This window comes from Coenobita brevimanus, chromosome 111, assembly GCF_032717465.1.
Source record: "Coenobita brevimanus isolate Jiangsu-jjx chromosome 111, ASM3271746v2, whole genome shotgun sequence".
In the NCBI taxonomy this organism is placed as follows: Eukaryota; Metazoa; Arthropoda; class Malacostraca; order Decapoda; family Coenobitidae; genus Coenobita; species Coenobita brevimanus.
In genome coordinates, this window is record NC_137064.1 from 22,987,903 (window position 1) to 23,012,814 (window position 24,912).

Genomic DNA, 24,912 nt, shown 5'->3' on the forward strand with positions numbered 1-24,912 from the left:
AATAGCTGATCAGACCAAGTGCAGGAAAATATCCCCTCAGGGCTGCGTCATCATTTATTCATTCACAATTTCTCTCCATTTATTTCTGTCACGCACAGCCACTCTTCCTCGCTCAACAGACATCCCTCTCGCATCCAGCGCTCTCTTCACACTGTCCATCCATCCTATTCGTGGTTTTCCTCTCAGCCTTACACCTCTCACATCAGATCTAGTTATCTTTTTCACCAATCGCTCATTATCCATTCTCTCCATATGCCCAAACCATCGCAACACCCTCTGCTCAACTCTACCAGCCATCTCCCGAACAACTCCAGTTCTCCTTCGCACTTCATCATTCCGCATTCGATCCATATGCGTCACTCCACACATACTCCTCAGACACCTCATCTCCATTACATTCAAACTTTTCCTCTCTGCTACACCCATATTCCATGTTTCAGCACCATATAATTTATATATATATATATATATATATATATATATATATATATATATATAGATAGATAGATATATATATATATATATATATATATATATATATATATATATATACAGTACCCTCGCGTCCAACACGCGTTAGTCCAGCACGATTCGGGTCCAGCACGGAGAGCAATTAATTAGTATTATTTAATACGATTTAATTACTGCAACACGAGTGTGTTAGCACAACACGCACAGAGCTCCAAGAAGTGGGTGAAATCCGCAGAGTTCACTCTAGCACGATCACCCCCGGTCCAACACGGTCATACTGGACATTCCCATGATGATGATAGCCAATGAAAAACTTCTGATCAAGTAGCCTTCCCCGCCCACTATCGTGACGTGATCATGATGCCGCCCAATTAAAAACGCTTCTGGTGTCACGCGATGTTTTGTTTACATTTCTCCCGCCACAGTGCTACTCAGTCGCATAATTGCATTGGAAGGTGCTTTTTTCATGCTGCATTTTCTGCCCTTGTTACTGCATTTTACCCTGCTCACGATGCCTAGGAAGCCTTCTGAGAACCCCAAGAAGCGTCGGCACCTCCCTCAGGCCACCAAGCTAGAAAGCATCGAGAGGAAGAAGAAAGGGGAGAGGAAAGTTGACATTGCCAAGGCCTACGACATGAATGATGCCAACGTGATCATAATAAAAAACTGAAGACAAGATCCTGGCAGCCGAAGGCTATCACACGGCACTTCATACCAGGTTTGCCGAGGATACGATGGTAAATCGGAACGGTAACGTGGTAAAATTGCCGACGATACCACGGGCATTTGGAATTCATCTGGATGGATTCCTGCCGAGCATACGACGGGGAAAACAGTGTGACCAAAACCCAGGTGACTCGACAGAGAATGTATCGTACTACAGCATTGAACATTTAGCCTGACACTGAATACATATTAATATTTTAAAATAAATATCAATCGTTTTGATACCCTTCTCATCGGCGTGCGCACCAGTTTATAAACAAAGTTGCTTCTCCTTATTCTCTGCCGAGTCAGCGACAGCGATCACTTTCCACAGTCACGAGACGTGGCTCTGGCAACAGTGTGAGAAGCATGCACTTTCCCGAGGATTACAGTGCTAGGACAGGCAGAAGCAGGACCTTCCATGGCTGTGGACGAAGATAGGGATTCTGAGTGTGATTTCGAAGGATTTATGAGGGAGGTTTGATTTTGAAGGATTTATGAGGGAGGTTGAGGAGGAGCAACAGCCATTACCCGCTAGTGACGCCAGCAGCCATCCTCCGGGGACCCAGTAGGACTAACTACAGCCTTGGATACCACCTTCCATTCCCAGCAAGCCCACCAACACTATCCTAAAAGGTTAGTTATCATTCATAGCACAGTACCATTTATTATAATTACAACAGTACCAATATATGTATAGGTATATGGTAGGTATTTAGGGTGACTTTTCCGAGGGTTGCTGACATAATTCATTTTTCCCCATAAGCTCTATTGTTAGTCCAACACGTTTTTGGTCCAACACATGACCCATGCATGACAATATTACCGTGCTGGACGTGAGGGTACTGTATATATATATATATATATATATATGGTGAAATCTCAAATTTCAACAGTTTAAATTCGATGAATCAAATTTCAATGCATTTTTGAGTGGTCAGCCTACCTCACGTTTCGATGCAAAGACGTGCATTTCGATGCCCTCAAGGCCCGACTCCAACCAAAACAAATCATGCGCAAGGTGATGTTCTATAGTCTGCGGCCATCTTGCAACTGTCCTGCCCTCTACAGCCAAGCACCACAGTTTCAGTCTGTACCTTCCACGTGTGGGTGTGCATTTCGCTGCAATTTCGTTAGTGTTTTAGTTGTATTTTTGTTACAACTTACTCCAAGAATTCAGAGGACAAGTTATGGAACTGTACAGCACGCAGCTTCATAAGCAGAAACAGTCAAAGATCATCACCTTCTTCAGGCCAGTTACTTGGGTGTTGCAAGATATAACCATCCAAGAGGGTGAGGAGGAGGATGTCGACACTGCAGATGTCCAGGTACTCAAGGATGATTTTGATTTTGAGGGGTTCGGGTTGGATACCTCCACAGAGAAGGCTACTCCAACTGAGTAGTCCACCCCTGGCACACACCACAAACACCAGCCAGCCAAGTGATAATATTCCATAACCTAAGGTTAGTACTGTACTGTACAGTGTGCTGTAACTACTGTAATAAAAACTGTGACAAGACTGACAAACTGTCACAAATTTTGCTCCATTCTACACTACAGTACAGTATAGCCAAGTGATAATATTCCATAACCTAAGGTTAGTACTGTACTGTACAGTGTGCTGTAACTACTGTAATAAAAACTGTGACAAGACTGACAAACTGTCACAAATTTTGCTCCATTCTACACTACAGTACAGTATGGCAATACAGTGCAGAACTACTTTTACTTAACCACATTTATAGTTCATAAAGTTTACAGGAAGTGTGGGCAAAAAATCATGATTTTACGTAGTGAAGTTGGGAGGCCCTGGACCCAAATTGATTTTTCCCATAAGAAGTTCAGTTTAAATTTCGATGTTTTGAATTTCGATGCAGTTTTTTGGTACATTTGTCCATTTTAATTTGAAATTTATATATATATGGAGTGAAAGAGAGAGAGAGAGAGAGAGAGAGAGAGAGGTTCACAGATGCTGATGACATTGCAAATGTTGGCAATGATTGGCTATAATCATCTATTTCATGGTGGGGTGTGATTGCCAGGCAGTGGCATGGTGTTCAGCTCACTAGCATAATATAAATTTGTCTCCTGCTCAGAATTTTTTGACCTGTTTTGTCCCTAACCCCTTGACCTACCTTCCCTAGACATACATACCTGGCCCACAGTGACCTATGACCTATCTTCCCTGACCTTCTCTTAATGTCTCCTTATCACTCACCTGATCAGACTTCTCAGTCCCCTCAGACCCACCTGATCAAATATCTAAATACTGTACCCTGGGCCCAACTGATCAGATACTGCATATCAATTTCCTAGGCTTGACCTGACCAGACCTCTCAAACTCACCTGATCAGACTCTTCAGCTTCCTGGACCCCACATAACCAGACCTCTCAATCCCCTGAGCCCACTTTATCCACTGTGTTGTGACCTACCATCACCATCCAATTGCCATTGGTTGATCTGTGTACGTGCTGCCAGACGGTGAAGGCTCATCTCCTGGTCATGCACCTGCACCACATCTTCACCCTTTACGTTGTAGGTGATGGCATGGCCCCCCACATTGCCTGTCACCTTCACTTCCTGCACCTGTACCAACACATCCATAAACTAAATCAGTTAACTGTATCTTTTTACTGCTGTTGTAGTGACCAGGTGCAACTGGATGAGAACCCAATGCACAACACACTTAGAGCCATTTGTATGTAAGCCCTTGTTTGTAGCCTCAAATATTTTTAGAGTTCATTAGTCAATGACATGGGTGATGCATGAAATTCATATACTGCATATTGCTCTAGATGCAAAAGATTTCATTTAACTGGTGTCATATTTTAACATGCCACAGCAAGATATGAGGGGCACAATAAGAAGAATTGGCATCTTTCTACATCTGATACATCTCTACCACACCACTCCCTAGCTTTTATTTGCATTCATCACATGCGGATTGTATGCAAGTTGCATTACTTCATCATCATTCAAAGGGATACCCAAAGAGATATCAGCATTCTGTATAAAGACTCATGAAAGTACAAAATACAATTCACTTCAGTTGTCTACATGAGACTAAAGAGTATCTTTCTTGAGAATCAATAGTTGTCTGGGCGGTTAACAAGCTTGTAGCCAAACTTCACTCTCACTCTTATAGTACTCTACCATACCTCACAGATCAGTGGCAGCCATACACTTACTGGTTCATAGAATCATCATTTCTACTTGAATCAAACTTTGGCACTTGGCTTCGTTGGACAGTCTCCCTTACACCTAATTTTTGCTGGTCCCTCGTGGCAAAGCTTTCCTATACTGAGAGGCTGTTTTGAAACTAGTTCTTGGCAGTCCATAGAGCCTTCAAGACAGTAACAGGGAAATTCCTAGACTCTCCCTCTTCCCATATTGATTGCCAGAGGTAACCTGGTTTAGGGACTTTTAGGAGCCTTTTAATGTTTTTTTTGGGGGGTGGGGGTGGTGGAGGGAGGGAGGTGGTAAGGGCATTTTTAGGTCAGCAAACTAGCATCTGAGTATTTGTGCAAAGGGAGTTGCCAAACTGTACCAGACTGTTTCATTTTCTTGATGGTCCAGCAGCAAGCAGCGTAACCATTCTGGTTAGTAATACATATGGTTAAAATAATGATAACAGTGAAAATCATCTGGTGTTATACCATCCACATGACGTTGGTTCCTCCCTCTACATCAATGTAATGTTTCTGAAACATAATGATCCTCTGGTTATCACAATGAAGTCGGGGTGGAAGTATGTGATCACCAATATCTGCCTGTTTGTCTGTCCACAAAATATCTCAAAAAGTTACAGTCAAATTTCGATGAAATTTTCTGGAGGGTTGGCCCATTGACCAAGGGAAAGTTTATTAGATTATGAGGTGGATACAGATCCAGATGCATACCCAAGATCTTTTTTTTTTTTAGTTTTGTTAACACTGCAAGATAGGGTAATTTTGTGGATTTTTTAAATGTCTATAAAACTAATGCTTATTTCTTTTGTGTTTGGCAGTAATAACTGTCTAAGGGTATGTCAGTAAATGTTTTCCTGTTTTCAAGGATACACTGTACTTATTTCCAAAACAATCATTGATGAATTTTCACTGATGAGCAACTGTTACAGTCATGCTTTTTTTCATGGCATAGCCTGAAAACTACAGCCTGAGTTTTCAAGTTTTGGGGCCAATGGCATTGGTGGACGTATGCGCTCTCTTAGTGCTTTCTAGCTGGTACTGTATCTAGTGCATGGTAACAATATTACATGACAGGGCTCTTGCTAACTGCCGATGGTTGTGAGCCCTTTGGCTCCTGAGGTTCACATTTATGAGCCAAATAAATTTTTGGTAGCCAAACTGACTACAAGCCCTGATATTTTACGAGAAATAAATATACAGTATTTATTCATTTACACATTGTGATGATTAGAATCATATAATAAGGTATTAAACATTCACAGTGGCGACAAGGAAAGACTCAATAATCGATCACAACGTGCTTTTTTGTTCATTTAAGTGAGATTTACTTATTTTGTAGCTGACTGGGTTTTGATGTGGATGTATTTTCTCCTCGCCAAAAGGCAACTTGCATGTAAAATTTGTTCGCCGAAGGGAAAAAATACTTGCATTTGCAAGCTGTGGCTCACCAAACAAGTGCCCTGCATGATAATGAAAGTACAGAACCTATGGGATTTATCTTATCTGGTACCACAGCACCCCACCTGTAAATCCAAATTTTCCATTTCACAACATTATAGGCCAATTAAATGCATACATACTGCTATGCTACGTATCGGAAACACTTACAGGCATGATTATGTTAAATGAAAATTATGAAAAGGGCATAATAGGGAAGAAACACATACCATATGGTGACCTGAGATGGGCCTGAGGTAAGGGGTTCTGAGGCTAGGGGGTGGAGAGTTAGTGGTCTCCACCACCACGGATTAACTCCGTGTATGGCCTCATCTTTGAATTCCTCAAAGCCATCAGAAACCACTGATTTTGTACCATTACTGGCAGCAGAAGCCAGCTCAGATACATGATAACAAAGCTTTTTTTTTAGCCAAAAAATGCACGACAATGGCAGGAGTGCAAATTTTCAACTAGCAGTGATAGCAAAAATTGCCAAAACCAAGTGCATGATAACCAAGAAATCACTGTATGGGCCAACTGCTCACCAAAGTGGTTGGAGGCAGCCTAGTGTATAGCACCAGGTGTTGTCCCCCGAAGATAACTGGCGGAACCTTGGGCATCAGACTCATTCTGGTGGGTGGATCTACCTGGCATGATACCGACACACCCTGCACACTGTCCTGTACCATGGATGCCACCAGCCCCATCACCTGCAACACACCAACACATTAAACACACACCAACACAAATCACATCAAAACAATCAACACATGCCAACACAACACATACCAACACAAATTGCACCAACACACTCAACACAAGCCAACACATTCAAAACACACCAACACAAGTCACATCAAGACATGCAACACACATCAACACAATAACACAACACAGCAACACATCAACATGTAATAAAACACATCATCACCTAAAAACACCAGCACACTTAGCAAATACCAACACACTCAATGCATGCCAACACATTCAATGCACACCAACACAAATCACACCAAGACAACACATGCCAACACAGTATACACGGCAAGGCAACACAACAGCACATAAAACATACCAACAAACTAGAGGCCTCCCCAAGGAGGGAATCATGCCAGCCACAAGACAATACATATCTAGCGCAGCTTGGAATATGACCTTGACCTTGACCTACTTACACTAATTTCAAACTCGAAGGAGATTTTCATCCCTACTACACATTCGTACAATTTTGTGATGATATCTTGAGTAGCTGCGAAGTTATCGTGCTAACAGACACACAGACCTTGACCTACTTTCACCAATTTTGAACTCGTATGAGATTTTCATCCCTACTATGCACCTGTAAAATTTTGTGATGATATCTTGAGCAGCTGTGAAGCTATCATGATAACAGATACACAAACAGACAGACAGACAAACTGAAAAATATACCAGCTTTGCCATCACAGCTGGTAAAAAGCACCAATACGCTTAGCAAACAATACACTCAACACACACCAATAAACAACACAACACAACCAATGCACTTGACCTGAAGCAGTGGCATCTTCATCGTGGGTCTACCCCCCAGAGGCTGTAGAAGAGAAGAGGAGGACAGCATGGGGGCCAAACCACCGCAAACCCCCCAGGCCCCTCACAGGGCCCGAGTACCTGGGAGTGGCTTCGGTCGCCCGGGCAAGTACCACATCTCCCAACACAACACACACAACAACACCATTTTTTTCTACACCGAGAAATGACTCCCGGCAGTCATTTCTCAATGACTTCTTCTAGCTGGGGACATTGAGAGCAATCCAGGACCCACCAACAAATATATATGTCCAACATGCTCAAAACCTATCACGTCGACCCAACAGACAAAGGGTTCAGTTCAGTGCAATTCCTGCAAGAACTGGGCCCATTACACCTGCACAACACTTGCATCCAGAAAACATTACACAAACACCTGGACCTGCTCCTTATGCTCCTTCCCCCCATCCACTAACCCCCCCCCCCCACCAATCCCACTCCTACTTCCATCACACCTCCAAACCCAAACCCACCGATCATTCCCATACCATCCAGTCCTCCAACTCCTCCCATTCCAACCCAACTGAATCTACTTCAATCCTTACCTCCATCACAACCTCCTCCTACCCCTTCCCCTCCACCCACACCACCTCCTGCCCGTGCTGCAGCAGCCAACACACATCGCACACACAACAGAAACATCCTTCAGTTAAACATAGATGGCATAAACACCAAAAAACAAGAACTCACACAATTCATTAAACAACAGAACATACACATTGCCATCTTACAAGAAACAAAACTACACAGAGCACAGAAAACACCAACATTTCATAACTTAACCACAATTCGACAAGACCAGGCTGATGGCGGTGGTAGTGGACTCATTACCCTGGTACACAAATCCATCAACTTTGCAGATACCAGTGCACACACACAGTCACTTCTCCCCCCACATGACACCACAACAGAAATACAGTCAATTAAAATACGCACGGGTAACAAATTACACATAACAATCGCTAACACATACATTCCACCCCAATCATCCCCCACAGTACCACACAATTACTCTCCACAGATACATCACATCACTAACATACCCAACATCATCCTGGGTGGTGATTTCAACGCCAAGTCATCGGCCTGGCATGTCAACAACCCTGACACAGACAGAGGGCTGGTACTACAATCCCAGACAGATCATCTTTTCACACTGAACAATCTAGACCAACATACCCATATCCCACACCAAGCTCTTTTCCTCCCATCATCCCCAGACATCACTTTCAGCTCCCCAAACCTCGCACCCACTACATCATGGAGAGTGGTCAAAACCCTAGGTTCTGATCACCTCCCAATCATCATCACTACCAAAACCAGAATCACCCAAGCTGGCCATAGACACACATACATTAATTATAAGAAAGCCAACTGGGAGGCCTGTGTAACTGAAACAGAACAACATTTCGAAACACTAAACAGTACACCCATCACAAATATCAACACCGCTGTGCACACTTTCAATACAATTATACAAAATGCAGACAAAAGACACATCCCTAGAGGCAACAGAAAGAGACACAACCCCAACTTCACACCAGAAATTCATGGCCTCATCAGACAACGGGATACACTGTGACACTCCCCAACACCCCATACACAAGACACCATACAACAAATACAAGAACTCAACACTCAAATAAACAATAAAATATCAGAACAGCAAACACTAAACTGGAAAAATTACCTCCAAACACTTGACAACAAAACAGACATCAGCAAACTCTACAAAACACTAAACAGCATCACACTTCCCAACAGCAACACCGCACAATCACACGCTGCCATCACAACAACAGACAACAGACACCATACCCTCAAACAAACAACAAGCAAACACTTTCATCAATCACTTTTCACAAGTCAGCCATCTAAACCCCCATCCGGAAGACTGACATATCATCTGAAGTAAGAGACGGTTCCCCACAGACCCAGACTACGCACCTTTCACTTACAACCAGACGAAGCACATCGTTAACAACCTTAAGCACTCATCTGCCTGTGGACCAGACAACATAAGCAACATTCACCTTAAACACCTTGGACCACAAGGCATCCAAGCACTCACCAACATATCATACTACAGCTACTCACACAACATAATACCCAACATCTGGAAGCATGGCATTATCATCACTCTCCCTAAACCCAATAAAGCCCCCACGTTACTCTCCTCACACTGCCCCATCACACTCCTCATCACCCCCTCTAAAGTCACTGAATGACTGGTACTACAAATAGTCACACCTCACATTCCCCTAGCCCAATCACAACATGGCTTTAGGCCACTACACTCCACAAACATCTTTCTTACAGACCTTACACAGACAGTTTTTGATGGCATGAATTCAGCTAGGCCACCACACAGACATCAGCATAGCTTTTGATGCCATCCCCCGCCACAACCTCACAAACAAAATACTCAACACAAACATGCACAATAACATAAAAAGTTGGCTGGCAAACTACTTAGCAGGCAGATGTGCACACATAACATCTGCAGGTCAGTCTTCTAACATCAGAAACTTTACAAATGGCATCCCCCAAGGATCTGTTTTGTCCCCTACATTCTTTAATCCATATATGCACAACATACCCACACCCTACACACCACAGATACACATAGCTTCCTATGCAGATGATATAACATTTACATGTACGCACCAAAATGCAAACGCAGCTGCACACATCATCCAACCTTACCTCAACACACTATATGAATGGTTCACCACAAACAGGCTCAAAATAGCCCCAGCCAAATCTACAGTGACCCTTCTCACAAACTGGACAGCAGAACACAGTCACATCCCACACCTCACTATAAACAACACTCCCCTACCACACACACACACACACACACACACAAAATCCTTGGTGTAACATACAATACATCAATGTCATTTAAACAACACATCACAAACATTAAAAATAAAATAACACCAAGACTCAATGCCTTGAGGTCACTTGCCCATACAACATTCGGACAAAACAAGGAAACCACCACCACAGTATAGAAACAATACATACGTTCAGTGATGAATTATGCAAGCCCTGCCTGGGCTCCTAACCTCACCAAACACACTACAACACTCTACAGACTATACAGAACAAGACCCTAAAAATAATCACAGGCTGCACAGCTACTACACCCACAGACCACCTACATCAAGAAACCAAAGTCCTCAAAGTCAAGGATCGCCTAGACATGAGAGGCATCCAGTTTCTTGCTGCAGCCTCCACAAACCCACAACATCCTCTATATTACATGGCAGCACATCCATCAACACCAAGGAACATCAAAACAACACCCAGCACACGATACCATACACAAATACCGTCATCTTTCCCCCCTCGCCCACCTCAGACCAGCTTCCAGAAGCATATTCGCACTCAGATCACTCACCGCTCCATTCAGTCACTTAAATCAACACACAGCTGCATGCACGGCCTCCTGACATCCACCCTTCTGAATCCTATCTCCCTCATAAGGACAGGGTCCACCTGGCCAGGCTGAGATGTGGGCACCATCCAGACCTCTTAAGCTACCAGAAGAGGCTGGATGACTCCGTCACTGATGCCTGTCCCGGATGCAACACAGCACCCCATACTATTAAGCACATTATGGAAGACTGCACACGATCATCTACACCAACAACACAACATACTGTACACTCTTTGAGAGCTCTGTGGGAAAGCCCAGTCTCGGCCATGGCCTTCCTAAGGGACTCGGGGGGGATGTTCAGCAAGACTGCCTAGGGAACAACTACTACTACTGCTACCAATGCACTTAAAGTTAACACACACCAACATACTCAACACATGACACAGACCAACACGTAACACAGACCAACACATAACACAAATCAATACACAAAGCACAGATCAACACAAACTAACACACTCGACACAAACCAACACTCTCAACACAAACCAACACACACAACACAAACCAACATACTCAACACAAACCAACATACTCAACACAAACCAACACCCTCAACACAATAACACACACAACACAAACCAACACACACAACACAAACCAACACTCAGTACAAACCAACACACACAACACAAACCAACACTCAGTACAAACCAACACACTCAGCGCAAACTAACACACTCAACACAAATGAGCACAAACCAAAACACTTAACACAAATCAACACACTAACACAAGCCAACAAACTCAACACAACCAACACATTCAACATAAATTAACACACACACAACACAAACCAACACACTCAACTTAAACCAACACACTCAACACAAACCAACACACTCAACTTAAACCAACACACTCAACACAAACCAACACACTCAACACAAACCAACACACATCAACACACTCAACACAAGCCAACAAACTCAGCACAACCAACACATTCAACATAAACTAACACACACACAGCATAAACCAACACACTCAACACAAACCAACACCCTCAACACAATCCAACACACGCAACATAAACCAACACACTCAACACAAACTAACACATGCCACTACACATTAACACATTGATCACACACCAACAGAGCACACACCAGCACACTCAGTACTCACCAACACTCAACACACCACACAACACACTCAACACAAGCCAACACATGCAACACACAATACATTCAAGCACACTCAACACAAACACACTCATGCACAATCAACACACTCAAGTAAACTCAACACATACAACACACTCAACACACACAACACACAGACAAAAATAGAAATCTGAAAAAAAAAGGAGGAGGAGTTCTGGTATTAACAAAGAAAACTCTAGAAACCAAAGAGATAGAACTTGAAATACTCTCAAAACCAGAACTAACTGCATTAGAGACTAACACACATGAAGGGAAAATTATTGTGGCAAATTTATACATGCCATCCAAACAAACACTTGGAAATGAGGCAAATATGAAGACCTGGCAAAAAGTACAATTCAGAGTTTAAGAGCTCTAATAGATAGAATGGAAGATAAATATAAAAGAATTACAATAACTGGAAATTTCAATATAAATATAAATTGTAATACTCTTGATGTGCGAAGCTATGAAAGCTGTTGGGATCAAAAGCTCCTGGATCTTGTACAGGAGGTTTTCCTAACATTTTTTTTTTTTTTTTTTTTTTTTTTTTTTTTTTTTTTAAATGCTAGGAAGAAGGAACCAAAGGCCACGAGCCGGCAATAATCGTTCCCTCCAAGAGAAAAACAAAATAGAAGAGAGAGCCAAATTCAAGATCTGATCATTTCGAGATGCCTGGACACACTGCAATTGAAAGACTGCAGATCATAGCTAGCAGGAAATACAGACAGAGGGAGACAGTTCCAGAGTTGACCTGTTGCATAAATGAAGGACTGGGAGTAATGGTTAACTCTTGCATTAGAAAGCTGGACAGAAAAGGGATGAGAGTTTGCTGCTAGACGGGTGCTATGCGTCCGTCATAGAGCCGGAAGAATGCAAGCAGACAGTTTAGAGAAGCAGTGACCATTGAAGTAGCAATAGAAATGAGATAAAGATGCAACAGTGTGGCGAAGAGACAGAGGTTGAAGGGAGCCAGTAGGAGGAGAAGAGTTAATGAGACGAAAAGCCTTTGACTCCACCCCATTGAGAAGAGCTGTACGTGGGGAGCCTCCCCACACGAGAGTTTTACTCTAAACAGGGACGGAGAAAACTCGTGTATAAAGTCAACAATTGTGCAGGGGTAAAGAAGGAACGGAGTCAGCACACCTAATCTCTTGGATGCAGAAATTACAAGAGATGTAATGTGATCTTTCTAAGATAAGTCCCGTGTGAATGAAACGCCAAGCATGTTCAAGGATGATGCAGGATTTAAGTTGAATATTATTAAACATTAGTCGGTACACCTGTGGAAGATTTTGTCGGGTTGATAGGTGTAAGAACTGAGTCTTTGATGCATTAAAAACAACAAGGTTATATTTACCCCAGTCAGAGATACGAGCCAAGTCAGACATTAGGTGTGCCATAGCCTCATCCCTTGTTTGTTGGAGTAACTGCTGAGATGGATGTTGCAGGAACCGAATGGAAAGGTGAAGGGTGGAGTCACCAGTGTATGAGTGGATAGGGTTAGATGTACAGCTTAGAAGGTCATTGATGAAGTAAAGGAAGAGAGTTGGTGATAGGATAGAGCCCTGAGGAACACCACTCGTTAGAAGAACGATGGCCATCTACAAAAGTGGCTATAGAATGACCAGAAAGGAAGCTAGAGATGAAGGCACAGATAGAAGGATAAAAACTGTAAGAGGGCAGTTTGGAAATTAAGACTTATGACAGACTTGATTGAAAGCCTTTGAGATGTCATGTGCAATGGCATAGCTTTTGCCAAAGTCCAGAAAGGAGGATGACCAGGATTCTGAAAGGTAGGTGAGAAGATTGCCAGTGGAGCGTCCCTGATGGAACCCATACTGACGATCAGAAAGAAGATTGTGACAGGAAAGATGCTTTAAAATTTTTCTATTAACCTGTATCATCCCGCCATCAAACGATGACGACTCAGGACCGGACAAAGGACTTGGTAATGGGTACATGGAATGTAAGAGGAGCGAATGATGAGGTGAAAGAGAGAGAGATTGTCCAGGTGCTTGAGGGTGCAAAAGTGGATGTATGTGGAATAACTGAAACAAAATGGAGAGAAGAAAGTGTGAGAGAATGGGAGTATGGATGGGGTATAAGTGCAAGAGTAGGTGAGAATGAGAGGGCAAAGGAAGGAGTATGTATAGTTGTGAGTAAAAGATGGAAGAAGAGCATAAGACAGTATAGATCAGTTGGGTCAAGGATTGTGTGGGTAAAGTTGAAAGTTGGAATACAAATGTGGGCGACTGTGTGTGTGTATGCGCCAACGCAAGATCGTGCTAGAAGAGTGAGAGAAGAGTTCTGGACAAATGTGAAAGTGTGCATGGAAAAGTTTGGAAGGAATGAGAGAGTGTTTTTGATCGGTGATATGAATGGTAAAGTTGGGAATGTGAAGGTGGATGGAATAGTTGGTGAGTGGGGTGTACCTGCTGAGATAGATGAGAATGGGAGTGCATTAGTGGACATTTGTGCTGGGAGGGGGTTGGTGATAGCCAATACCCTCTTTAGGTATAAAATGATCCACAGGTATACATGGCGAGTGATGAGAAGGGTGGGTGGTGAAGTGAATGAAAGAAAGGCAATGATTGATTATGTGTGTGTGGATGAAAGGATGTGAAGATGTGTAATGCATGCAAGAGCTTATAGAGGTTGGGGGAGTGGACTTTCTGACCACTACTTGGTGGTGGCCAGAATTAGGATTCAAGTAAGATGGAGGAATAGAAGAAGGGAAAGACGAGAGGAAGGAGTAGTTGCAAGGAGAGTGGAAAGGTTACATGAGGATGAGGAAACGGCAGAGTATAAGAGAGAAGTGGAGGAAAGATTGGGCAAATATGAATTGGAGCAGATGGGAGACCTGGAAGGTGTGTGTAGGATATTTACAGAAGAAATATGTGCAGCATGTGATGTGGTGTGTGGAAGGAAGAGAAGACGGAGGGGGGTGCAAGGAACAGCGTGGTGGACTGAAGAGGTGAGACAGGCTGTGGCACAAAAGAAGAAAGCATACAATGAATGGATGAGAAATAGGGGCGTGGAAGAAGTTGAGAGGCAGAAGAGAGAGTTATATGTAGAAAGAAAGAGAGAGGTGAAAAGATTAGTAAGACAGAGTAAGAAGAGAGTGGATGAGGAATTTGGAAGGAATTTGAGTGTAAAGTGGAGGGACTGTAAGAAAATGTTCTGGAAAGAGGTGCAAAGAGTAAGACAGGGTGGAAAAGAAGTTAGCAGGGGAGTGATAGATAAAAATGGTAGATTACTAGTGGAGAAGGGAGAAAAAGTGGGCAGATGAAGAGAACACTTTAAGGAATTGTTGAACATAGAGGATGGAAGTAATGCGAGTATAAATAGCTGGGGAATGGCTGGGAGAAGGAAGGAGGTGAGAAGACAGGAAGAAATCAGTAGGATAGAAGTTGTGGAAGCAATGAAGAAAGTTAAATCGGGGAAAGCCCCAGGAATTGATGGAGTGTGTGGTGAAATGCTGAAGCATGGGGGAGAGATAGTAGTAGAATGGATGTGGAAGATGTGCAGATTGGCCTGGGAGGAAGGTAGAGTCCCGGAGGATTGGAAGTCAGGTATAATTATTCCCTTGTACAAAGGAAAAGGGGAAAAACAAGTGTGTGTTAATCATAGGGGCATTTGTCTTCTTAGTATAATAGGAAAAGTGTATGGTAGGATACTTATTGACAGAGTTAGAGAAAGAACATTGAAATTAGTTGGAGAAGAACAGGGAGGCTTTAGGAAGGGAAGAGGTTGTGTAGATCAGGTATTCATTCTTAGATCTTTAGTGGAAAAGTTTCTAGAGAAGGGAAAGAAGTTGTATGCGGCTTTCATGGATTTGGAGAAAGCATATGACAGGGTGGATAGACAAGGATTGTGGAAAGTATTAATAATATATGGAGTAGATGGGAAGTTGTTGAATGCTGTGAAGAATATGTACGATGGTGCGAAGGCTGCAGTGCGTGTGGATGGTGAACTAAGTGAATTTTTCTCTTTTAAAGTTGGGTCGAAACAGGGATGTGTCATGTCTCCATGGTTATTCAATCTGTACATGGATGGGGTAATAAAAGAGGTACAAGGTAGGGTAGTGGATGTTGGAGTGGCCCTGGTGAGAGAGGATAGTGTTTGGAAACTCCCTGTACTGTTGTTTGCATATGATACTGTGTTGTTGAGTGAAGATGAAGGGGAGCTGCAAGGCTTGGTGGATGAGTTTGGGAGAGTGTGTAAGAAACGGAATCTAAAGGCGAATGTAGGGAAGAGTAAAGTGATGGTCTTTGACAGAGGTGAAATCAGTGAATGTACAGCGAGGTTGGATGGTGAGGAATTGGAAAATGTGAGTACGTTTAAGTACTTGGGTAGTGTGATGAGTAAGGATGGAGGTTTGGAGGGTGAAGTGCTTGAAAGGGTACAGCAGGGAAGAAAGGTTGTTGGTTCTTTGAAAGCAGTGATAAGAAACAGGGAAGTGAGCATGGAAGTGAAAAAGGTACTACATGACAGTATTGTGATACCAACTCTAACATATGAAAGTGAAGCTTGGACGTTGTTGGAAGGACACAAGTCAAGAGTGAGAGCAGTGGAAATGAGTTATTTAAGAGGAGCCTGTGGAGTCACATGGAGAGACAGGCTGACGAATGAGGATACAAAGGAGCGTTGTAGTGTGGATGTGGATGTGATAGGAAGCGTTGTGAGGAACACACTAAGGTGGTTTGGCCATGTGGAGAGGATGGAGGGTGAAAGACTGACGAAGAGAGTGTATGTGAGTGAGGTGGAGGGGGGAAGAGGGAGGGGGAGGCCGAGGATGAGATGGAGGGATGGGGTGGAGAGGTATATGAGAGAGGGGGGTGTGAGTTGGGAGCAGGGCAGTGAAATGGCGGGGGACAGGGCGACTTGGAGGCGATTTGTTTGTGGCCACCCCAAACGGGATTGAGGCGTCTGGCAATACATAGATAGATAGATCCCGCCGTCAGCATGGTGCCGACTGTACAAAACATCTCAATTAACCCCAGCGATGTGATGGTGCCGACAGCTAAATTCAAGTGCTGTAGCGTGTTTCAAACTGCTTCAATCTAGCTAATTTTTTGCTAAGAAGTAGCTTAACATATTGGCAACACTGAGCCCAAGCATTTGTAGTAATGAGGTTGGTTCTGCATGAGTGGGTAACATCAGTGTGCCACTGTCCGTCATAGCATCAGAATGCTGTGAAAATCACGCCACTTTTCCACCTCATTGGGCTATAGGAGGCGTTGAAATGGTCATATGGGTCTTTCTGTCCCTTAATTTAGAGATTCTTCAGAAGAGGAAGACCTAGAGGACTCTTCTTGGGAGGAATATGAACCAGTGGAAGAAGATATTGAGAATGGGGAATCCCCCATTCTCTCTCATCCCTCTCAGCTGGGCGGGAAAACGGCATTCATGGCTTGGGAAACTGGGCCAAAAACACGATGGATGGCCATCCTGCTCTTATTTCTCCTATAAGGAATACTTTTTTTTTTTTGCTTTTCCTTGATTTATATGTCCTTTTGGACTGTTTTTTGCAATAAATTTTTTTTCTGTTTTTGGTCCAGGATTGGGTGGGTATAAAATTGCAAAAATGCCTGGGATGGTACGGGTTAAGAATTGATTCGAAAACTTTTGAGATACAAGATGTTAAATAAATTGGACGATAGTTAGAGGATTGGGAATGGTCACCCTTCTTTGGGACTGACTGAATGAGAGCAAAGTTCCAGTAAGAAGGAAAGGTACAAGTTGATAGACAAAGGCGAACGAGTTTACCTAGGCAGGGTGTAAACACAGAAGCATAGTTCTTGAGAACAACAGGAGAGACTCCATCAGGCCCACGTGTAAATGAAAACACCAGAAAAAGAGGACTAGATGATCTATCAGTACTAGATCTTATATTTACCTGGCATGATAATGATGTCGACAACATAAAGTATCACCCTCCATTTGGCAAAAGCGATTATGCAGTAATAAACTGCAACTTCAGGACTGCAAATGATATAGTTAGCAGTAATGAAAGTTACAAAACAAGCCTAAACGACAAAAAAGGCAACTACAATGACTTAAGAAGTACAGTAAAACCTCGATATAATGGACTTCAATAGACCGAAATTCGCTTTTATCGGACTCGAGGAGCTACCAGACAAAGTCCGATAAAACCAGAAGCAGTCCGGACTGCCTGGCCACTTCAGCTATTCACCACAATAAGGTAAATAAAAGACATGTTTATGAGTGTACAGTACAGTATTATTAAATATATTATACCATTTGATTAATGCAGTGAAGTTATAACAGTACAGTACCGCAATGGTAGTCAAAACAGTTCAAAAACTGTTCATGTGATCCGGACTAATGTCTGATATACCGGAAAAAGTCCGGGTTAGCAAGGGGGAAGTCTGGACGTCACTTTTATCAGAATTTTGCATTTTTCGGAATGGTTTGGACCCCACTTAGTCCGTTATAGTGAGGTCTTACTGTACTCCACAGAAATAGATTGGGAAAAGGAGCTTCGAGAACAAGATATAAATGTTATATTTAGAAAATTCTATGGATTTTATGAAACAGGAGTCCAAAATTATATCCCTCAACACAAAGAAACAGAAATCAAGATAAAGAAGTGGTTTAGCAAAGAATGTAAAAAATCAAAAAAGAAAAGAGACTTCCCATGGAATAGATACAGAAGACCCAATATTGAGAGGGCATATAACAACTAAAAACTGGCAAGAAATGATTATACAGGCATAAGTAGAGAAGCTCAAAGACAGCTGAGGATGACATTATGAATAAAAGTAGTGATTAACCGAAGCTTTCTTACATTTACATCCAAAGCAAAATTTTCATTCATTCATTGCCAGACGCCATGTATCCCAAACGGGGTGGCCAAGGGCTTAGAGTTAATTGTTTTACAGGGAGGGGCACTAATCCTCCACCAACCCCACTTCACACGTAGGGAGAACGTTATGCCAACAGCATCTGGTGTTCCCAGGCGGTCACCCATCCAAGTACTAACCAGACCCAACGTTGCTTAACTTCGCTGATAGCATGGGAAGTGGTGTACTGAACGTGGTATGGTCGTTAAAGTTGTTAAAATACGGTCCATCATGGGTAAGGGGATAACTTGTATCCAAGAAAAAGATATATGTGAAGTTCTTAATAAAAATTTCCAGTCAGTTTTTACAGAAGAAAGAAATTTTGAGATAGATGATGGGGAAAATGCATGCCCACACATATTACCAGATATATGAACACTGGAATAATAGGTACAGGAAGAGTTGAGTAAATTAGACAAGGGAAAAGCAAATGGTCCTGACAAAATTTCAGGTTGGATGCTACATGAATGTACAAAAGAGTTAAGCAGACCAATATATTTAATATTCAAGGAATCCTTCAGTCAAGGTAACTACCTGATATTTGGAAGAAAGCAAACATTGGTCCCCTATTCAAGAAAGGAAGTAGACTGAATCCACTCAACTGCCGACCAGTAACCCTGACCAGTGTTGTAGGCAAGGTACTAGAAAAGCTAATAAAAATGTGGGTAAATCATCTGGAAAGATATATTATGATAACAGAAAGACAGTTCAGTTTTATGAAAGGAAAATCATATGTTACAAATCTATTAACCCCTCTAGTATGCAATTCTCCAGTCTCAACTACCCCCCAGGACACAAAAACAGGCCTATTCTTCAACTTTGTCAAAGATTGAAAGTTTTATGCCTGATTTATAGAGCTTGAATTTACACACCTGAAAATGCAAACCCCACCCTCCTAGACCCAATAGTTACCAAGTTATGGCCGGTCAAAGTTGATGGTAGTTACCCATTGTGGCCTGGGCGAGAAAGAATATATGCCGCTCGTACCCATTTTCTTCCCAAAAATACATACAAAAATTACCAAAATCAATATTTTTTGGTGTGTATTGATGTTAAAACCATTGTAGTGCTTTGAAAAAAATAAAATGGTCACGAACTCCTCCCCAAAATAGGATAAATAGTAAAAATTACCCTCCCATCCTCTCCCCTCACATATCTCCCATCCCCTGAAACTATAAACAAGTGATAAGGAGTTTTACCATATCTTCAGACGTATAAAACGTATAAAGAAATACATAAAAATTAATAAAATACTGTACACTTTAATCTTTGACTAGTACACAATTATATCCACAGGAAGGTACAGTAGGCAGGTAACAAGGATTTTTTTCATCAGAGTGCTAATATGGGGAGAGATAAGCAGAGACAGAACTGAAAAAATAAACAAGTGATAAGGAGTGTTACCATATGTTCAGACGTGTAAAATGTACAAAGAAATACTGTATATAAGAATGAAGAAAATATGCTATAATCTTTGACAAGTACACAATTATATCCACAGGCAGGTAAACTAGGCAAATGACAAGGATTTTTTTCCCCCCAAAAAAAAAATAAATAAAAAAAAAATAAAACATAAAGTGATTGTGGTGTGCGTATCTGTATGAAAAGACACAAATAAAGTACTGGTGACGATTCAAAACATGCACCATAAAGCGTAACTTTAATATCCAAGGCCGGGGGGTGGATCTCCGTGCCAGGGGGGGGAGGAGTAAGGCCAGGAGGGGATGCACGGGAATGGAGGGATGGGAGGAAACCACCGCCAGACACAAAGGAAGGACCCCATTGGAGTACAGGCATATGGAGGTGGGGTAGGGGGGGAAATACCCTCACCCCACATGACTTGGGGGGGGGGGTGAAGGATGCATGACGAGGGTGTGGAAGGGGTGGTAATGGTGGTAAGAATGGAGGGATGTAGGGCAGTAACAACGAAATGGGACAGAGGGATGCGGCGAGAGGAAGGTGGGGGTACACCCCACACCACCTGGGTACAAGCCTGGATCCTCCCTCCCACATGTCCAACACTTAGTTCTGATTGGTCAGAAGCCATCTACATAACAGCCAGGGTGGGGCAAGCTGCCACCAGTTTTTTGTGGAAGTTGCACGATCGACATTCCTCGTCCACTTGAAAAACTGTGAAAAAACGTTGATTGTCGGGCTTACTTTAGGAATTAGAGTTACAGACACACCACAGAAATGAGAAGGATGAGTGGACAGTATCTACTTAAATTTTAAGAAAACATTTGGCAGAGTACCGCACCAAAGACTTTCATGAAAACTGTACCATCAAGGAGGAATCCAAGGTAAACTCTACTGTTGGATGCAGGACTTTCTAAGAAAAAAGAAAATGAGAACAGTACCAAAGGGAAATTACTCATCATGGAGGGAAGTGACTAACGGAGTTCCACAGGGCTCAGAGCTGGCACCAATTATATTTTTAGTATACATATAAATGATACAGACAAGAATACTGGAAATGGATGCTAACTAAATATGTTTGCTGATGATGCAAAAATACAAAGGAGTATCACAAGCATAAACTCGTGCAGAGAGCTCCAAGAAAACTTTAATAAACTTCATGAATGTAGCAACAGATGGTGAATGGAATTCAATGTGGACAAATGCCATGTAATTAAGTTTGGTATATGTGGAAAATGACCAAACTGGGACTATAAGCCAAGAAGTTCAACTCTATCCACGTCAGAAAAAGACAAGGACATAAGACTGATTATCAATAACAGGCTACCACTGGCTGACCACACAAATGAGAAGGTATGGAATATGCATACACTACCTGCTAATATGAGAATAGCATTCACATACAGTGGTCGCACAGTAAGCATGATCACAGTGTGCGAATCGCATAGTACACAAGTGACCAAAAATCATAACCATAACACACTGAATGCATGAGTTTAGCCCACAATATGCAAGGCAGAGGCAAGGAGTGGCCCAAAACCACTATTTTCCCAGACTACACAAACCCCCCCCCCACACGATGCGTCCATCCTGACATTAGAGGCTAGTGGGGAAGGTGCTCAATAGGAGTCTACAGGAAGATCTCGCAAATAACAACTTCAACAATAACGATTTCGGCAATAACAGTAAGTTAGAATAGGTACCCAGTTTCTATAATAACATTTGGATTCACTTGAATAACGGTTATTTCACAAATGCTAAGTTGTTATACTCCAAATATGTCCATAACAAGATGAGGAATGAAACAGACAAACAAGAAGCAATGAAGGAAATTGCCAAAAATGTGAGCAGTAGTGAAGAGGAGGATCCTCCCCTCACCACCTTCCCTAACTTGCCCGCTGCCATCCCCTCCGCGTCCACTGCCCCACCTGACTCACCAGCCGCCTCCCCCGCCACCTCCACAGCCCCACCTGACTCACCTGCTCCACCTGGCATACCTGCAACCCCCACCATAATGACAGCTGCTGCATTCTGGAAGAATGCAGCGACAGTCTTTAGGAATTATAGTGGAATACATTATGGTGGAATACAACATTGGCAACTGTTAAACACATGTGGTGCTGCAGCCGGTGCAGTGGGGGCACTCTAAGTGTGTTGCCGTGCCTCGGAATCCCTACAATTTAAGTCCATCAGGCCTGTTGTCTACTGCTTTTATGGTGACTGACCATATTTTTGTTATTTTAGCTGTGTTTGTAGTATATGTCTTAAAAATTTTCCCTTTATTATATCTATAACATTAAAAAAAACATCAAGGTTTGAGGGGGTCCTGCCCATATGTTATTTTTCCCATAAGATTATGTATTCACAGTATGCAAAATCACAGTGTGCAAGGTTGTGGACTGCCCATTAACTCGTGTACTGTGTGAGCCCAATGTACTGTATATAAATGAAAACATGCCAAGAAAGATAATAACATCATTCATCAGACCAACCCTGGAATATGCAACAATGGTCAGGAATCATCATCTCAAAAAACACATACATAAGACTGAAAAAGTATAAAGGGCCACTACAAGACAGGTACAAAGCTTAAAAGATCTAAGCTATGAAGGAAGACTAGAAAAACTGAACCTACCAACATTACAAGACAGAAGAAAAGAAGGAGACATGATTACACTATATAAATGTATCTCAGCGAAAGAGAAAATAGACATCAATGAGTATATAACCTATAGGTAGGCATCAGCAAGTGATCACTGCAAAAACTGCATAAAAAGACAGGTGACAAAGACGTAAGGAAATACAGTTTCCCACACAGGGCAACTGATAAATGGAATGCACTACCAAATGAAGTAGTGTGTGCCAAAACTATTCATAAATTTAAGGATCTGTTTGATAAAAGTGGTTTAACTCCTAAAGACTGCATTTTTCTGAGGCTATCTTCACCCCCAGCCGCAACTCAGTGTTGATTTTTCAACTTTTACCAAGGTAAATTTTTTTCTTACAGATCTGAAGAGCTTGAATTTACATACCTGAAAATGCCAATTTCAGTCCCCTAGGCTTAGTGGTTACTGCAAAAACCCCCATCAAATATTACAAAAGTCTCCCCTCACAGTAGGAGATAAAACAAGAAAACATCGACAGAAACTTAATTTTTGCTAGAGAATCTTACCAAAATCAATGAAATCAATGTAAAATATGTTTCTGTTGATGAAACTAGGTGTAGAGTCAGCATGAGTAAAAAAAAAAAAAAAAAAAAAAATTGTTCCAAACTCGAAAAATTTGGCAAAAAACTAATTTTCACAAAAGAACCTTACCAAAATTAATTAAATCAATGTCAAATATGTATCCATTGATGGAAATAGGTGCAGGAGTAAGCATGAGAGTAAAAATAAAAAAATAAAGAAAAACAAATTTTTGGTTAGAGTACACAGACACAGGCTGATCATGGCAGGGAAATTACTGTGCCATATTCACGACAAAGGATAGGGAGGGAGGAAGGTGGAGGTGGGTGGGGGGGTCTCTGGTGAGTGTGAGGAGGGATGAGACACCCCCCAATATGAGGGAGGTGGTGTGGGGAGTATTATGGTAGGAGGAAACAAATGCAACAAGATCATAGCAGGGAAACTGCTGCATCATTCGATATGAAGAGGTGAGTGGAGGGAGATGGAGGGGGGGGGGGGACTTCAGCAGGTGAGTGGGCATGAGCCCCCCCCCCTTTCATATGATGTAGATGTGGTATTGGTGAGTAGTTTGTGTGGGAGGGGACAGAGCTGGCAGTATCCAATCAGCCCAATGGAGGTGGACAAATGGCTGGGGGGGGTCCCCCCCTACAGACCTAATAAGGGGACAGGATCTTCCTTCCCACCACCTCATCCCTTAGTTCTAATTGGATAGGAACCATTTACGTCATAAAAGGGGCTGGCTTAGTCCTCAGCAGTTTATGTCAGACCTACGATTGTCAGTCATAGTACACATGGGACAGTATGAGCCTGACTCGCTGCTGTAAAGATACAATTAGGTAAGAACAATTAGGTAGGTAAGAACACTCAACATACACAACAATCAACACACACACACACAGGTCGCCAACAGAGACAGAGTTCTTCCTGGATCGTGGGGAAATAATTGCTGAATCAGCAACGAAAAGGAGACCAGCCTATTGTGATTATGAGAATAAGTGCATGGGCAGTGGTCCCACTGGACAATAGTTAATAAAAAACTGCAGATATCAGTCATAAAGAATATAAGATTCAGTGGAAATAGAAAGTTTCCATACGGTTGCATCATGGCACAGAGGGATGGTGCTTTGTTTACAGCTGGTGAGGGGGAATTTGTGGGCTTCACCGAAGATGATGTGGGAAATGGAAGTACTAAGCTGAACCAAACAAGAGTAGCAGGAGTAGAAAAAACTGCGGAGAAGAATGTCCAAGAGTTAAAAAAGGTATAGGCAGTAATTAGAGAGTTGCAGGAATGGACCTCAGAGCAGGAGAAGGAGATCAAAGTTTTACAGAATAAACTGGAAAAAGTTTGCACATGCAGTGATCAACAAGAAGGAGAAGTCACAGAATTGAAAGTGAGTAATGAATCTGCCTAAAATGAAATAAAATAGCTGAGGAGGGAGAATAAAAGGCTGGAAGAATAATGGGACAGGATGAAAAGTAA

The 24,912-nt window shown here is 42.3% G+C and overlaps 1 protein-coding gene and 1 pseudogene across 1 annotated transcript in view; both read right to left on the reverse strand.

The window, feature by feature from the left end:
• Nucleotides 1-24,912, reverse strand: part of LOC145417842 (von Willebrand factor A domain-containing protein 5A-like) — a 756,527-nt gene that overhangs the window by 278,890 nt on the left and 452,725 nt on the right. The window contains exons 11-12 of the mRNA XM_080286463.1: nt 6,349-6,513; nt 3,617-3,764 (exon numbers count right to left, since the gene is read on the reverse strand). Coding sequence (XP_080142589.1) covers nt 3,617-3,764; nt 6,349-6,513 — 313 coding nt within the window. The remainder of the gene's footprint in view (nt 1-3,616; nt 3,765-6,348; nt 6,514-24,912) is intronic.
• Nucleotides 18,923-19,041, reverse strand: LOC145417969 (5S ribosomal RNA; annotated as a pseudogene).